This window comes from Pterocles gutturalis, unplaced genomic scaffold (genome assembly GCF_000699245.1).
Source record: "Pterocles gutturalis isolate BGI_N339 unplaced genomic scaffold, ASM69924v1 scaffold348, whole genome shotgun sequence".
NCBI classification, from domain to species: Eukaryota; Metazoa; Chordata; class Aves; order Pterocliformes; family Pteroclidae; genus Pterocles; species Pterocles gutturalis.
The window spans coordinates 21353-39213 of NW_010117688.1; the positions used below are offsets into that span (position 1 = coordinate 21353).

General features: G+C 41.7%; 1 protein-coding gene across 7 annotated transcripts in view; it reads right to left on the minus strand.

Annotated features, from left to right (window-relative positions):
* The window catches only part of CHN2 (chimerin 2), a 26540-nt gene extending 12003 nt beyond the window's left edge, over positions 1–14537 (minus strand). For 2 of the 7 annotated variants that reach the window (XM_010075860.1, XM_010075858.1), the window contains exons 1-4: positions 14235–14345; positions 7457–7541; positions 4876–5049; positions 3007–3084 (exon numbers count right to left, since the gene is read on the minus strand). In XM_010075860.1, the coding sequence (XP_010074162.1) occupies positions 3007–3084; positions 4876–5049; positions 7457–7541; positions 14235–14345 (448 nt within the window). Of the gene's footprint in view, positions 1–3006; positions 3085–4875; positions 5050–7456; positions 7542–14099 lie in introns of all 7 variants that reach the window. The other 5 variants (XM_010075861.1, XM_010075859.1, XM_010075855.1 and 2 more) reach the window with 4 other exon arrangements.
* Between the last annotated feature and the right edge of the window lie 3324 nt (positions 14538–17861).

Here is a 17861-nt window from a genome sequence, read left to right on the forward strand (position 1 = left end):
GGGCCTTTTGGGCCGTGAGTGCACACTGCCGGCGCGTGTTCAGTTTTTCATTCTTTGCCCAGCCCGTATTTCTGCTTGGGATTGCCTCAACCCATGTGCAGGTCCCTGCACTTGGCTTTATTGAACTTCATGATGCCTGTCCAGGTCCCTCTGGATGGCATCCCTTCCCTCTAGCACGTCGACTGCACCACACAGCTTGGTGTCGTTGGCAAACTTGCTGAGGGTGCACTTGATCCCACTGTCCATGTCACCAACAAAGATGTTAAATAGCACTGGTCCCAGTATCAATCCCTGAGGAACACCACTTTTCACCAGTCTCCATTCAGACATTGAGACACTGACCACAACTCTCTGAGTGCAACCATCCAGCCAATTCCTTACCAAGTGGGTGGTCCATCCTTCAAATCCATATTTTTCCAATTTGCCCACCAGGATGTCATGCGGAACAGTGCCAAACGCTTTGCAGAAGCCCAGGTAGGTGACATCAGTTGCTCTTCCTTTGTCCACTGATGCCGTAACTCCATCATAAAAGGCCACCAGGTTTGTCAGGCACGATTTGCCCTTGATGAAGCCATGCTGGTTACCAATCACCTCTCCTTCATTTTCCATGTGCCTTAGTAGAGCGTTCAGGAGGATCTGCTCCATGATCCTGCCAGGCACAGACGTGAGACTGACTGGCCTGTAGTTCCCTGGGTCATCTTCTTTGCCCTTCTTGAAAATGGGGGTTATATTTCCCCTTTTCCAGTCAGTGGGAACTTCACTAGACTGCCATGACCTTTCAAATATGGCAGTTAATGGCTTGGCAACTTATATCCCCAAGTTCCCTCAGGCCCCGCGGACAGATCTCATCAGGTCCCATGGACTTGTGCACCTTCAGGTTCTTGAAATGGTCTTGAACCTGATCTTCACTTACGGTGGGCGGATCTTCCTTCTCCCAGTTCTTACCTTCACTTTCTGCAACTCGGGCAATGCGGCCACAGCCCTTGCCAGTGAAGACCAAGGCAAAGAAGTCATTGAGCACCCTGGCCTTCTCTGAATCCCTCGTGGCCAGGTCTCCAGTTTCCTTCTGGAGAGGGCCCACATCTTCCCTAGTCTTCCTTTTATCACTGATGTACTTGTAGAAGTTCCTCTTGTTCCCCTTTATGTCCCTGGCTAGATTTAATTCCATCTGGGCTTTAGCTTTCCTAACCTGATCCCTGTCTGCTTGGACAGCCTCTTTGTATTCCTCCGAGCTAACCTGTTCTTGCTTCCACTCCCTCTATATTTTCTTTTTGTGCTGGAGTAAGTCCAAGAGCTCCTTGTTCATCCACAGAGGCCTCCTGGTATTCTTGCCCGCCTTCCTCTTTCTTGGGATGCATTGCTCCTGTGCTTGCAGGAGATGATCCTTGAATACCGACTAGCTTTCTTGAAGTGTGTATTACCACCAGATTATGCCACGAGTACAGGAAATAATAAAAGGTATGCTGTCTGTAAAACTGAACTGGCTCCAGTGGTTTGAAGCATTTGTTGCAGCAGTATTCAAGTTGTGCTCGGACATAGATTTCTATCTGCTTTCTTCAAACTCGTCCCTCTTCAACCTGTGCTTCTCCTTCTGGGTTTCATTCAGGTTGGTACACTTAGAGGATAATTAACACATGAACAAAAGGGTTTGCCAGGCCAGATCTACCTGCAGGGAGCAGAGTGGGACCTATGGGGACTGTGACCCTCTCCGTAGCACCGCTTCATGGGGCATACCTGCAACATGTATCTTCCTGTGACAGCATGTGCATCTCTGTCACCCAAATCATGGGACCTATGTGTGTATATGCATATGTTCCCAACTGCGGTATCCAACACATTTTAAAAGATTTATTATTTCTAAAAGGATATTTCAGTATAGCAAGAAAACAGACACTTTCCTAGTTGGTCTTTCTTTGCCAATGATGTCTGTGTGACAAACTGTCTCCAACAAAAAAGTATTCAGGCACAATAAGACATGCCACACATAGACCTTGCTGGCCCTGCCCAGCCTTTCCTGAAGCCCCCAAACCTCCTGCCCATGGGCCCAAGGGCCCCCAGTCCCTGCCTCACCAACATTGTAGCTGTCTCTAGCTGGGTCATGGCTGTGCCTGTGCCTGGCCATGCACCTTTCTGGTCGGTACCCTGAACCACTGGCTGACTTCCTGGCTTGACCTGGACCTGCCTTGTTCCCATGGGCTTGTCATCACTGGGCTGTGTCTGACCCTACTCCCTAACATGGCAGAGGTAATATCTGAAAAAATCAACAAGGATGCAAAGCACTATTTATGGGAAAGGAGAAGAATATTCATGTTAACTTCTTAAATGTACGTGGAAATGTGTTTTCTGTTGATGAAGGTCCTACTCTGCACCCACTAACATATATACTTAAAATTAGTCCAGTGTACAAAGACTGTGTGCACAACCAGAACCAAGGTCATCAGCTAAATCAATTCATGATTAACATGCAGTGTTTTAATTATTAGTTTTTCAATATGCTGTACAACCAATCTCCCCCATGCTCCTCTCATCTGTTGTGCAGATGTAATCACATGCACAGTGGTGCAGTGCTTTCTATAAGGCTACATGCAGAATGACTTCTCAGTTGGAGTTCCTTGTTCTTAAACTCATAAATAGATTATTGTATTGTAAAGCACCAAGTCTACTAAAGATAGCACTAAGAGCTTTTCCCTGGTACTATCTAAGCTCATACTTGAACTAGGAGCCTAGGCTGTGCTGCTTAGTTGAGCAATCATCCAGTCCCCCAAGCACTTAGCCTTCTGCCTGCCACTACTTACTGTTTAACTATTCCTTCCAACTATGAAATATGATTTCCCCTTATGAAAAGCACTACAGATTAACTTAAGAACTCAGAAAAGACAGGTTGCTTTCTGTACTTCTGCTTATATGCCAGTTTCATTACCACAGTACCTATATGAACACAAGAACTGAAAAGTCCTAGAACCGAAACCTTAGATAAAAATTGTACAAGATTAAAAAATGGTATACCTCGATCAAAGGCCATTTTCACATCTTCAATGTGCTCAGTGAAGCCTGAGACTCTATAGAGGCCCTCGGACTTTAAACCTGAAACAAAAAGTTCTTTATTAACTTTGCTTCAGTAACCAACAAATATTCAGGCTTAAAAACAACAAAGCAAGAACGACAGATCTAGTAAGTGTAGCAAAATATTAGTTGTAATGTAACATTCCAGAGCATTTAAGGAAGGATCAAAGTAATTTTAAGTTGTTTTTTAAAGGATTAAGATTTTTTGACTTTATGCTTTCTGATTCTGTTAGGTACACGGTTGATTATGTTAGAGGAAAATATTGCAATTTGCTAATGGTGGGGCATGTGATGTTATCATGATTTATTCATTTTATTGGGAGATTTTCCTGGATTTGGCTATAATTAGTAAAGCTTTAGAGGTCTCCTTTCCTTTTACCAGTTGCTTAATGATAAACAGCAGTGCAAATAAGAGACTGCCTTTCCCGATAAGCACATTTGTTTCAGTTTTGCTCTCAGCTTTTACTTACATAGAGCTGATAGATGTGATGGATACTGTTCTTCTATACATCAGTACATCCCTTCTACAGTTCTTTCACCACAAGAAACCTGCTCACTTGCACAACCCTCCCTGCATTGTTACACACCAACTTGAAATGGAAGGCAGCCCAGCAGAGCAGGCAGAGCTAGCCAAGCAGAGTTTCACACTTATTTTCATCCCAGAACTCTTTATTGTGACTATGCACAGTGCTAACCTACATATAAAATCAGAAACACCTTTTTTTTTCTTAAAAACTCTTTTTTTTTTCTTAAGAACTCTACAGCGATTAAAAAGAGAAATTTAAAGATGCTGAAAAACAGAGAGCAGGCAGCAGATTTTATCCTAATCAATAAATGGACAAGTAAGTGATTAGATCTCAAATGCAATGTAGCTTCCTGAAGGAAGTAAAGCTCTTCTGTCTTAGTCCAAACAATTCTTTCTATTTGTCCCTGCAATGATGATATAATCCTGGTAGAGCTTTATGGAGCAGTGTAGGGGATTTACTTGTAAATCTCTGATTCATTTCAGTAGATGGTGCATGGCTTTGAAATCCCCACGGCTATTATCAGTGTGTTGCCATGCAGATTACTGTGATGCCTTGAATTCAACATTATGAGATTCTTGTGCTGATGCAATGACTAACAGGGAAATTTGGCTTATGGGGCAGCACAACATACATATTTGCTATCCAAACCAAAAATACGTGATTATTATGGTGTCATTTTGGAGGGGATACGGTATTTCTTCAATCTGGCATGCTTCTGCATAGCAAAAACCTGTCACAAACTGGAGCTTTGGACGTGACATGCCACCTGAGCCATGGCACCCATCAGTCAGTAGCTGAGCATCATGTAAAATCCTGTGCAGTTTGTGCCATACCACATAAAGCCACAGCCTGTGACCTCACTTGTTTGAGCCACTTCCAGTCACTTGTGTTCTCTTGCCTGTAGTGTCTGGAAAGGTTATTAATAATGGGTTTGATTTAAACTGATTACTCTGAAATTGGAAGTGTCCCTAGGTATGTGAAAAGAAAATAATTCAAAAAGACACATAAACATGAACTTAAAGTTCACTTTAAAGTTCACCCCTTTCAGAAGTGTAATGTAATACATGTTTTGACATGTTTTCAGAAAGCATTTCAGGAAATTGCATTATGAAACGTCATGATTTAATTTTCCTAGCTAATGCAAAGCAATTTATCACCTACACAAAAAATGCCCTTCTCTCTTCCTGCCTTCAGTGTGCAGGAGCATACTACCCTGTCATAGCTTAGCATGTAATTCAAGTCATCTTCATTTAATTGTGTCTGCTGTTTTCCGAAGCATACAAACCTCTTGCTTCGATCTCTCGAATGCATGAATCCACAACCATTGGCCTCTGGGTATTGTGGGCTTTCACTAGTGTGGTGAGATCGCAGCAGTAGACTCGCTTTATCCTCTTGAGGTCTGGTTGGCAGTCGTTGGGCACGTATTTGGAGCACTGCTTATGTACATTCAACCCGCAGTCTGTAAACAAAGTTAGCCAGGTTAATTAATATTGGCTAACAATTTATTGCCTTGGGCTACACCAAGCAAGGGGCATAAATTCCCCATCAGTTAGCAAAGCTACAGTAAATAAGATGGAGATGAGAAAGATGTGCATGGAAATCTCTTGTAAAAAATTCATGGTGGGCAAAGTGAACTTCAGCATAGTTGTTAAAAAAGCTATATAGGCTCTGAATGTCCTTCACACACCTCTGAACTGGAGGTTACTGTTGGTGTGGTCTGGGTCAGTTCATTGCTGGACACATAGCTCTAGGTGTTGTGTTTGAAAGGACATGTGACTTAACTTCTGTGTATTTTAGTTTAGCCTTTTATAAAATTAGGACAGTAATAACTGTCTTCTGCTGGCCAGCTTGTGGCTTAGTGCTGCTAACAGGCAAAGGACCAAAGATTCACCTGAGCATTCAAACTGGGACAGTGCTTTGAGTGCTAGCGTGCCTTACTTCTCCTTCCACTTTCCTGCAGTGTCACACTTTGGCTTGCTCTGCCACATCAGCAGGCTCCCATCCCTGTCTCATTGCTTCACTGGTGACCAAAGTGTCCCTGTGTTTAGTCTGTAGGTCAGTTTAGCCATATAAAATGCTGTGAAAGGCATGATGTAAAAAAGTGATTAATTTTACAAATGGTTCTTGGTGTCTTACTCTAGAGTCAAATCCTACTCTTGGTTGCATGGGTGGGTTTCCATTAACTTAAACATCACTGCTGGATCTCCACACATTGAATGTTTCTAATAGATTCAAATATTCAGCCAAATGAATTTATAAGCCTCAGTAAAGCTAACACCACTATCGTAAGTTACATTATCTTACATAACTCTGATTCCTGTTTTAATGCCTTCCCAGTCATGCCCATCACTGACAGCACCTTTTGGGCTAACTTGTCTAGCATCATCACTAATAAGTTACTTACTGTTTTTTCATGTTGATTTACTGCTCAAGATATTAAAAATGTAAACATGTCTTTATTACTTGCAGCACACTTCATTATTATTCTCTATAAAATATTAATCAAGCAAAACCATATCATCACTACAAAGACACCTACACATTTAATGGAATTGGTGTTTTTGGTGTGTTTCTCCATACAGTTATTACTGCATAATACATTATTGTTCTGTGAAATCTAAACAAATGTGAGCAGCTGCAGTCAGGATCCTCCCTGTATTTTTTTCAGTGCTGTTCTCCAAACATATGAAGTTAAATCCAAATGCATCTGTCTACTTAGATGTTGATAATTTAATGAGGGAGATTACTATTTTTCATCCTAAATAAATAAGCCTTTTCATAAGTTTAATATTTTATGTTTGTGAAAAAATACAGCTCTATGAATTAGTGAGGTCAGTTTTAACACACTTGTTTCAAATAGTTTGAAAAGCAAACTACTATTAATTCTCTTTTTTAATGTCCTTCTCATATTCTTAGTGTTACCATTATTCATCTACAGGCAGACAAGATATAGCAGTAACGGAGGCGGCACTTACTAAAACTTTGCATTTGTGAAGGGTATTTTGAGCCTTCAAACTGGTGTCTAAATTTTAGGTAACAACCACCTCCTCTACCCACGCAAGGCAGATGGTGGGGCAGATGTGTTCGGTGCCAGTCTGAGACCAGAAGGTCAGGGCAGGGAGACATAAGACAGAAGCGTATTCAGTTGAGACATGGGAGGGAGTCTGTAGAAAGAAGTTACAAAACCCCCTTTGCAGTGCACCAAATACCATTTTACTCGCTGAACCCAAAAGCTTGTGAAGTGATGATTATTGCATTTTTGTGAGATGGATTATTTTTCGCAAAAGAACAAACAAATTTAAGGTAATTAAAATGCTACTAAAATGCTGATACAATGATAGAAGCACCAGAAAATTAATCCTTCTGGGAAATGAAGGTTGTAGTTTTTGCTTTCCCTTGAGGTGGGCTACTTAAGGCTTGCGGCAATGCATGGTATTTTTACAGAAAACAGGTGACAGTCTTTTTGCAGACATGGGCACTTCTCAGCCATTGGTGGCAAAAAGATGAGTTATGCAGCCTAGTTGCTGTCTGGCTCTGACATTTTCAAAGCTTGTTTCTTAAGACGTTAAAACATTCAGGGATAACTTAATGATAGCATAAATAATTCTTAATATATACACCAAGGCACATGCAAGACCAAGGTACTACTGAAAGGATGTCACCCTCAGCAATCAAGGGCTGGTGGCTTCATTTCTAAACCAGCTAATGGGGAAAATGACAGCACTCTGACTTGCATGGGAGGAATTTCTTGCCTTGTTCTGTAAAGTAATCCCTACCTGCCCCTAGCCCCTGCGGGGAGTGCAGGCTGGGGGTGGGAGGGAGACCGGAGCATTTCAAGAGAAAGACAGAAAATGTTGAAGGGCTACCTGAACATCTCACTCCCTGAGCGATGAGACCCCACATGAAGTTGGCACAGTATTCACACCAGTGTGGACCTCGAAATGTGTGGACCTGTAACACAAATGGGGGGTGGGGAAAGAAATGTGGTCATTGGGAGGCAGATGGTCTGACAGATGGAGCAACTGAAATGGATAAACAACAGAAGACTCAGTAGGAGTAAATCTCTAGCACACAGTGCCCACATCTTTCCAAAGTCTAGATGAAATAAACCATGGGAACAGAAATTTGCTTTGATCTTGAAGTTTATCTTTCAATAGGCTTAACATAACAGAGAACTGGGCTGTATACGGCATTGAAAATAAATCGGGTTTGCTAGCTGACATTTTAGCTATAGTGGATGGGAGGAAACCAAGTTCACTACTCAAAGGAGGAAAAAGTAAAACTAATAATCCAAGGAACTGTAGTCAGTGCTTTTATTTGACTAGTTCAAACAGAACAGGAATGATTCAAATGCTCTTCAACAGATCATTTGAAAGCAGGGGAAATGCAGTGACAGAAAGCTCCTTTGAATGCACCACATTTTGGTTCCTCATGTTCCTCATAAATGCCTGTGGTCAAAGATCTGGTGCAAGACCCATGTTATAAGAGCACCAGGAAGGTTTGAGCACACTACAACTATGGTGTTACATGTGCATATATATGTCCTTCAACACTGAAAAAAACTCGAGGCGATTGCTGTAAATTTGTATCAGGGGTGATAATGAATGATTTGTGTGGCCGCTCCAGGCAGCAGTTAGGTAATGATCTGATTTTGCACACTGGAATCCACTAGTGACAAAAGCAAATTACACCCTTCTCCACTCTATTAAGTAAACTGAACTCACATAAGCAAAAGATGTCAGTAGGGTCTTTTTCAGCAGAGCAAACTTCTTTTTGCTACAGTCTGTGCATGAGTAAATAAGGAGGAATAAAATGACCTGCATATTGACAGAGCACATGGCTCCCACACCAGGTTTTGCACAGCACTGCTGCTTCCTACGCTGCTTTTCCAAAGCTACTGTGGAAAACCCTTTTTATTTAAGATGTATGTTCTGGTAAAGTAAGCATTTCATTTTCATTGAAAAGAAGACTAAATAGTGAAGTCTACGCCTGTGTGAGTGGACATGGTATGAGCTAGTTCTGGCTGGAGACTTAATTGAACTTAACAAAACATAACTCATGCACACTTCAGCTGCTAATGCTTCCTTTTCCTTCTCTCTACTTTTGTTTACCTGTTCGGTGGATGGCTGAAAGGCCACTTCTCCCCCCTGGGATGGGGAAAGCTGCTCTTTACTTTTAATAGAGTAAAAAAATGGTAACTGCCCTTTTCAGATAAACTTGGTGAAGTTTTAAGCGAAGCTTTTGGCTTGCTAATATTTTTGCCCCATTTGGCTGCAAGATCACACCTAAACACATCTGTACTCTTGAGTCCATTCCCCAGGAAGATGAAGTATTGTGATTTTAATAAAGACCTCTCTTTATGATTTAGTGATAAAAATGTGAGCCTGACCATAAATTACTCCTGACCAACTACTCACAGTCAACAATTGCATGAATAAGCTTAAAGCAATACAAATTCTTCTTCCCTTTTGACAGTAAATGGTCTAACTGGAATGTCTGACTGGTCATATTTATTTTTTGAAAAGGTATTTTACTTCTCAGAAAAATGTGTATCTATGGGAAAAAACGCTTTGGAATGAAGTTTGAGAGAAATATATATATTTATATATTTATATTTATATGTGTAAATATATATATATATTTACACACATCCCCCCCTTGCTCAGACAAGGCTTTTAGTGGAGGTACCTAACATCACCTGATGACCTGAGTTTCAGGCATATGCTGTATGTGACCTTCAGTGGATACAAAACTACAGATACAACTAATTATGCATGCATCTTTACCATTTTTAGACTGATAACCACATAATTAGTAGGTCTGCACCTGCATTCAATTGTGGGAAGATAGCCAACTATATCTTCTCCTTTGCAGTGGTTTACAAAAGCTAACCTCATGAGAAATGGCTGTAAAAGCTCATTCAGGATTTTAAAAATTGCACCATTTCACATTGAAAGTCCATCACAGTTGCTAGGATATTTGGGGCCTACTTGCTCACTTTACATAAAGCTTATTTCAGCTGATCTTGCTGTGGCATATTTAGAAAATGGTAGCTGATTATTCCTTGATCTCTCTTGTAATTAACGGGCAGCAGTCATCAATGCTGACTGAGGGCTCCCTCTGAGAACTGCTGACTGCGCACCCTTCCCTTGTTCCCTTCAGCCTGGTGGCCCTCAACGGTTTAGCTCTCTTTATTAATTCATCCCAGTTTTTCATGGATCTGCATTTTAGCTCAAATGGCAAGTTCCCAACTGAAATGCTCTGAGAAAAGCAAGTCCTGGTGGTCTCTGGTCAACCTGAAATAGGGAAATATTTGCTATCTCTAACTGAAAAGCGGAGACCTTCAAAAGTTTGTAGATGAAAGTGCAAAAAATATCTTAAGATGCAGTTTTGAACGAAGTCTCTTATGGCTTGCCATTAAAGAAATAATGAAGGAAGTCTGTTCTTATTAACACAACACTTGAATGCAGCCCAAAGCTTGCAGACAACAGTTTCAAATGGTAAATGGTAATTCTGTCTGCAAGACTGATCTCATCTCTGTTTTAAACAAGGAGAGGTAACAGCAGATCTTAGGTTTTTGAGATGGGTTTTTAGGTTTTGCCTCATCCTTTGTAACCACATCATTACAAATGGACTGGGCTTAGATTTTTTGAAACATGATCAAGATCTATTTATTATTGGTCCCTACCCCATCCTGAAGTCTCAGGAGACCTCTCTGTGTACACACAGCATAGGCTCAGCCTGCTTGGGCTACAGTCGACACGTAATTCCAACTTCTAAGAATTTACAAGGAAGTATTTCTTCATATAAGCCAAACCCATGGTGATTCAGACAATACACTGTACTTTTCTTGTTCAGTCTTTCATCTCCTTTCCACAGTGTCTAACTCCTAACTTCTTCAATCTCTTTCCTTTCCAGCTTCAAGTCTTTCAATTAAAAGTTGGTTCTTACATTCATCCTTTTCTCTGCTGGACAATTTCACCCAATACTACACTGTATGTCTTTTCTTATTGCCCTCGCATGTTCCCACCTTCATCTTTCAGCCCTCTGGTGCCCTTGCTTCCAATCGGCAGAATTGCCCCCACGGGTGCTATCTCATTCAGTTTTAGTCTGTATCTGAGCTGTGTTCGCAGAGGGAGAAACTAAGACCAAAGTTAAGGAGTGCCAATACAGTGGCAAAAAAAATAAAAAAAAAAAAAATCCCTTAAGCAGTATTGCAGAAACAAACTAAAAATTGCCTTGAATTGAAATGCATGGTTTTTACTGGCATTATATGGTGCTGTTTCTGAGACAATTTTGTTGTTTATCTGACCAGGTTTGAAGACTTTTCTATTTGCCTCCAAAGAAAGTAAGAGCTTTTTCAGACTCGCCTGAATACATGCGCATTTGTACTCTCCTGTGGACTCCTGCTGACCCTGAGCTGTTTGCAAGGAAGAAAAGCTGACCCAGCCATTATTTTTGTTTAAATACATACACATAATCTTCATGATGTCTGTAAAAAATGTCTCCCATAAACCTTTTGTCTCCCAGAAGCAGTGTTTGTCTGCAGTGATTAACACAAGGGGAAATTTATCCCAGAGCCTCCTTTCTTCCAGCAAATCTTCTGACTTGTCAGTAATCAGCTGCCTTTACTCCGCTAGCCTGCCTTCAAATGGGATTTAACCACGGCAAACAGGCACAATATTGTGGTAAATGCACATTATTCAGCTGTATTTGCTCACTTAAAGCAGCACAGAGGCCCTCTCATGAATTCTCAGCCTAGAACAAAATGCGTGGAGCATCCCCAAACTCCACGCCACTGCCCCTGGGCACGAGGTTGTCCTCACTACCAGCTGGAACTCCACTGAAGTTGGCAGGTAAAGCACATCCCAAAGAGCCTGCAGGACCCTAACTGTAATGAGATGCAAGAGGACTTCGCAATCCAGTTAGGCTGACGCCCACATAGTTACAGAAATACCTCTGTGTTTTTCTAAACAGGGCTTCAGAGATTTATTCTCTTTCCTGAATTACGGTATGTCTATGCTGGCTTATGCAAAAGTGTCCCGCCAGACAGACGCCAGCTCCAAACCTAAATACATGTGACTGTGTTGTGTGCTCAGGATGAACCCAGCTTAACAAATCAGTCTGGATACTAAATCTTTTTTTTGTTAATTTGCCTTGAATGCCTTGAAATTTGGAAGAAAGGCTGAATGAGAAAGAATGGGTGCTCAGAATGGAATAACCTTGTGCCCTCACGCTCTAAACTCCAACGCTCCTTTTTAATTTTTATATTCGCTTGGAAAGGATGGAGAGAGAGCTGTCCTTGCTCTGAATTTGTACCTTGAGTCTACTTCTTCCTTTTGAAGATTTTTTAAGATTCTTCATGGCTAAAGGACAAGAGCTGAAGAGTATCTGTTTGGTCATGAAGAATTGCCTATGACAAGATTATGAGGGACACTGACACGTAACCTTTGTCCCTATGAATGGAGATGAATGAAACAATACATGTCAGCGTTCACCTAAAAATGGGGAAGACAACTCTTTGAATGTCTGCAAAATAGTGTTCTCCTTCAGATAAATCCCATATCATCATAGCCTAAGCGCTGTCAAAAGCCATTAAGAATTTTGCCCCAAGACCCATAAAGCCATTCTTTCTCTTTTAAATAATTTCTTAACCCTTTTATATAATGAATATGGAATATATTAAAGATATTAGACTTCAATTTAGCCATCTTTTAAATCGAAATATTCTACTCTAAGCATTCTATCCACATATTTTGTTCAACAGCTAGACACGTTTTAATATATTCGTTTGGAAAACTAACTGTATTTGCATAGTGAACATATTTGTTCGTTATGTAACTGTACCACTTTTGACTGGCCTTTCTGGTCAATTTTTTAAAATGTTTCTTCCTTAAGTTTTTTATTGCCTTTACTAGAATAAAACAATAATTTTCTACTGTCAAGCCTTTGTATACATATATATTTTAATCGTGGTTTTCCAGTTAAACTATGACTCTTTTGAAACAGAAAGAAACAGCGACTATACAACAGCTAGATTGTGAAAATGCAAAGTTAACTGGGCACGTGTCCAATTATAAATCAAAGCCAAAACAAGGGGAATTTTGAGGAGGAAAGAATGCATGGGTCAAAGTGGAAAAAAGTCTCAGTCATGAGAAAATATTTTCTAGTTAAACTAAAATAGTTTTGATATTAAGATGATAATGAGGGCAAAACCCAGAAAGAACAAAAGCTGGTTTAATCAAGCAAGAAGAGAGAGTATTTCCCCAATTTCCTTCAGTGTTGATCAGTGAGATAAATATTGACTTTTCTGTAGACTGGGTCAAGGAGGGGGAATAAGAAAAGGGATGCTATTATTTGTTTTGCTCACTGATATTAAATTATTGATTTAGCAACTACAGCAGAAGCACTGCAGAAGAGAGCAATGTCTGCACGTCAGAATATGTAGAAAAAGAAGAAGTGAAGCTTTTTTGCTAAACCAGGAAGTCAGTGAAATAATTTTAATCAGTGCTTCTCCTTTCTTGACAGGCCCGAGATGAATATCAGAAAATTCTCTTTCTGCTAATGAGTTGAACTATTCTGACAGTGACCCAGATCAGCATCCTCAAGGAACATTAAGTAAACTGAGGTTTCAAAGCCGAGATGCATTCCTTTCTTGTCTTGTTACTGCCTCTTATTATCTCTGTATCCATCCCGATAACCATCAAACTGCAATTTGACAGCATTAGATACGGTAACCAGCTGGCATACTCTCAAACCAGCACAGTCCTTTGGCAAAACATTTTAGTACAAGCTGCCTGGAAGGTCTGACTCACTTCCCTGCTGCAGCATGCCAGACACAGCACTTGGGAAGAGACCCTTAAGAATCTGATTTCGTATGTGTAAGACAGCAAAAAGATGATCCCTTTACACATCCCTATGTTTGTCCAGCTATTTGGTTTAGTCTGACAAGCAAACACAAGTTCAGATTCTATAGCTTAGTGGGACCCTGAGACCATTTCCTTAGCATATGGTGGTGGAACAAAAGCTAGGAGACAATACCACCGCCTCGCTCTGCTTTATTGTTAGGGAGCACCCCAGCTTCCTCTACTTCTTCTGAAAACAGAAATGGTCCAAAATGTTTGCTTGTAAAAGGCTGCTGGCTTTTGATAATAGGTAGATTTTGAAAAGGGGCCTTTTTATCATTTAAAAATAGATACCCTTTAAGATAAAGACAATCAATATGAAATACTTTTTTTTCTGAACAAAAAAGAAAACTGAATCTGGGAAAAAAGAACTAAAATGCCAATCAAGTAGTGCAGTGAGTAGCAAACCCGTTATTATGGGTCTATGTAAAAGCATATTAAGAATGCAGTCAAGGGAAGTTAAAGTAGAAAGAAAAATGTTTTTTTCAACACTTTTCTCACAGCTAGTATAGATGGGTGCGTGAGAACCCCATCACAGCACAAAATAAAATGTGAGGCATCAAAACAGAACTTTTAGCCAGAAATAATAGGAAGTGGTCCTTACCTTAAAATTGTGTGCTTTTTCATAGTTGAAGTGGTTGTCGTTCTGAGTTAAGGCTGCTCTTCTGACCAAGGAGGTGATCTGTGAATAGGCAAAGAGTTTTAGAGGTTGCCACAGAAGTGCCCCCTTGACTCCCACCTTCACCCCCAGGGCCACGGCCAGGAGCTCTTGGCGCTTCCTTCCTCGCTTTGACTTGTGAACAACGGCACAGTTTTTCTCATTTTCCAGCCACAGATCCTCCGAAAACATAGCGCTGGGATCCCAAATCTTTTCTCTGTCTTCCTTGGCGCCCGGGAGCCTGACTGTAGTCAGTACGGTACAGTTTGTCCAACTGCTTCTGATGTTAGACAGCAGATTTGAAGCAGCTGCAGCCCATTCTGCTGAGACCTCTGGCATGTGACTTGAATGGGCTGGCTTGTGGGACGGAAGGAGCTTCTGCATCTGAATAAGTAACGGCCTGTGCCTGTGCCGTGCTATTTCTTAAGGCAGATGTGTGCCTCGAACAATAGCCCGAATTCATGCACTGAGCAACCTTCCCCCCCAGCCCTCCCTGAGCGGTGGTCGCCAGCTAGGTGCTGCTGAAATACCGACTAGGGGGGACGGCGTTACAGCTTCATGCCCAAAAGCATTTCCAGGGACAGATCGTTTTAACTCCGCAGCGTGTTAAAAAAGAACAAACAAACAAAAAGCCCCAGGAAAGCCCACACAACTGAATCTGATGCTGCATCCAATTACACTCAGAGACTTATCAGCCAGCAGCCTGCATGCCAGCAGATTAAGACCTTAAAACCATGATGATTGTTTAATCTTACAGGGCTAAAAAATCTTTTTTTTTTTTCTCCCCATATACTGTAGAAAGGGAAAAATCCATCAGCGGTCCAAGAATTAGTAACACTATTATGCCACGTTTTAAACCAGAGCATTTTGTCAGTGTGCCCTTGTAGCATGGAGCTAACTACTGTCAGGGAAATTCGAAAGCCGAGTTGGGAGGCTACAGGCTAGGAAGCCCCCAGCCCTGTGCAGGGCTTGAGTGAAGGCAGGGGAGCTTCATGTGGGTGTAGGAAGCCCATGCACACAGCCCTGTTTGCAGAACAGGGTCTGCAAGGCAGCAGGAGCAGCTGTCCTTTGCTCTGGTTATGTGCTTCTATAGATTTCGGGAGGAGGAGTGATTTCTAGTTAAAGCCCAGGGACAGGAGGGATTTGGAGCCTGACCAGTCTGTGCTACAGCTTGCAGTGTTCCTTTGGGCACCTGATTCACTTCTTTACGGGCAGGTATTTCCCTCTTCCAGGACATGGAAGATGTGTGACACTGAGCATCCCCTGGAAAGCATGTCCAGGGTCCCATCCCCACTGGCTTCCTTCCCTCCAGCTCCCATTGCCTGCTCCCCTATGCCCATTCTCCACCCATAAGAGGAAGACAGGAGTTACCTGCTCAGCAGAGCACTTCGAGATTTAATTCTCTAAGATGTGTCTAATGCTCAGGATGCTGTGACAGAGCAAACCAGAGGGTTATCAGCGCTACTGGGAAAACTGCTTCTTTGAACTAGCGACACTAGACCACATCAGCCTTTTACAGCCTGCTGCACTTACCCAGAAAACATGTGAAATTGAAGTATTTAATTCACTCATGTTAACTTGTGAAGTTAACGTGTCTCTTTTTTTTAAGTTTGCTTTTAGCTCAGGCTGGAAAGTCTGAAGGTTCACCTAATTCACGTAATAAAACCTCCACCATATAGACTGCCTGCTCTTAGTAAAAGCAATGCTCTCCTGATTTGAAAGCCCGTGGGGACAGATGGTCATCTGTCAGTAACATCAGGCCATGCAATTTCAGATAGTGCCCTACTTAGGGTCTTCAAGAAGTTGTGCAACCTGCAAAATAATCTTCTCAGTTATAAAACGATGCACCTATTTCTATGTATAGCATATTTAATCCCTTTCTTTTCCAGGTAACTCACAGTACCTCTTTTTACATGCTCCGATACTCGAAAGCTTCTGCTCCTCCGTATGGAGGATTTCTACACAACCCCATTGCTTCCTGAGCAGTTGCTGCCTGCCCAGCCCTTCCCTTCCCCAGGGCTCAGCACCATTATCTGACCACTGGTGACAACCTGTGGTGTCCTCCTGCCAGCGATTCCTGATTTCTGCCAGCTCAGGACCTTTATCTGCTTTCCAGCAGATAAAGACAGACTATTCCTCCCCAAGTCTCTCTCAATGTATTTCAAGAGACCAGGAGCAGTGGTTTTAGGGACATCTCTGACCCCAGCAGTAGCAATGGCTTCAGTTTGGGCCATCACAAAGGAAACTTAGGAGCAGCTTGAAGTTGTTATCCCACTCCAGTTTCTTTCCTCAGTACCATTTAAAATGTATTTACATTTCTCTGGAACAAACCCCCCAGATGAGCTCTGAGTTGTTATACACCTCTGAAGCTACAGCATCTAAAGCCCCACAGATACATAAGCTACTTTCTTTCTGACTTTCAGCATAACAGATACAAAGTCAGAGAGAGGATGGTTTCCTAATAGTGCTCTAATATTTTTATTTATGTCACTAGATTGATAAAAATCCCATTATATAACTAATAATTTTACATAACATGTCAGACTTGATACTCAAGCTACAGGCTTATGATGATACATCTTGGAATTTCTATTTATTAAACTATTTTTGGACTATCAGAGTGTCATCCTGGGATCAGACATACAGTACTATATTTAATGGAAACTCTGAGTGTTCACAAAGCATCAAACTTAGACTTGGAGGAGGACAACTCAGCCCAAACAGTTCATATGACTAAGGCAGATCAGTATTTACTGTTTATCATATAGGAAATTTTATTTGTCCCCTAGGTTGCTTTTTCTGCCTCGCTTGGGCCCTGTTTAGACAGTTGTTTAATGGGATCCCTTGCAAACACAGGATGTGTATAGAAGGACAACAGTGAGTGCATCCTTTTAAGAAGCTTAATCATACAAAGCCCTACCAGGTTTGCTGTCTAAAGTGGTGCTGTAAAACTGAGATGAGCTGGACCACATATATAACCCCTTCCCTCTCTAAATATAACACAAACAGCAACAACAGCAAATTCTCAGCAGCAATCAGCTCCAGTATACTGACACCACAGGCCAACCCCACTGCTCTTTTATCCATTTTCTTTTTTCTTAATACAAAATTTACTGCACATGGTGTCAGTGAATCTCTTGATCAAGTTTAGCAAGTTAGCCTGCAGCTAAGGAGAATGCTAGTGGCTAAAAATATTATTGCTGGTTGTCACTGATCATCTAAGCTAGTGAAGGCTGAAAGACAAATATGGGTTGTCTGCATTTTCAGACCAAAGGATTCTGGAGAACATGATTTTAGTTTACTAGCCTCTCTGTAAAACACATGTACTGTATAGCAAATTGCATATTTACAGCAAAATGAATGTCCCTGAACCAGAATAATAACATTAAAAAGGGGGGGAAGAGGGTGGACTCAGCTGTTGCGCCATTTCCAGCATGCCTTTGCAGAGTGAGCTGAACCACACCATTGTCTCTCCCCTCAAACACTGGCGTCTTGTTTGCTAACAAGGGCCTCAGGGGTAGGACAGAACAAATTTTCGTATGAACAGTTTTCGTTTTTGTACGCGTTGCGTGATTTCTCTTGCAATCGTGTGGGCAGTGCTGAGGACTCACTGGAAGCAAGCGGCGGGGGAGCTCTGCATGCTGCCTGGCTCCTCCGTGCCAGCTCCAGCACGGCGGGAAGAGACACTGCAGGAGCCACGGCTCCTCT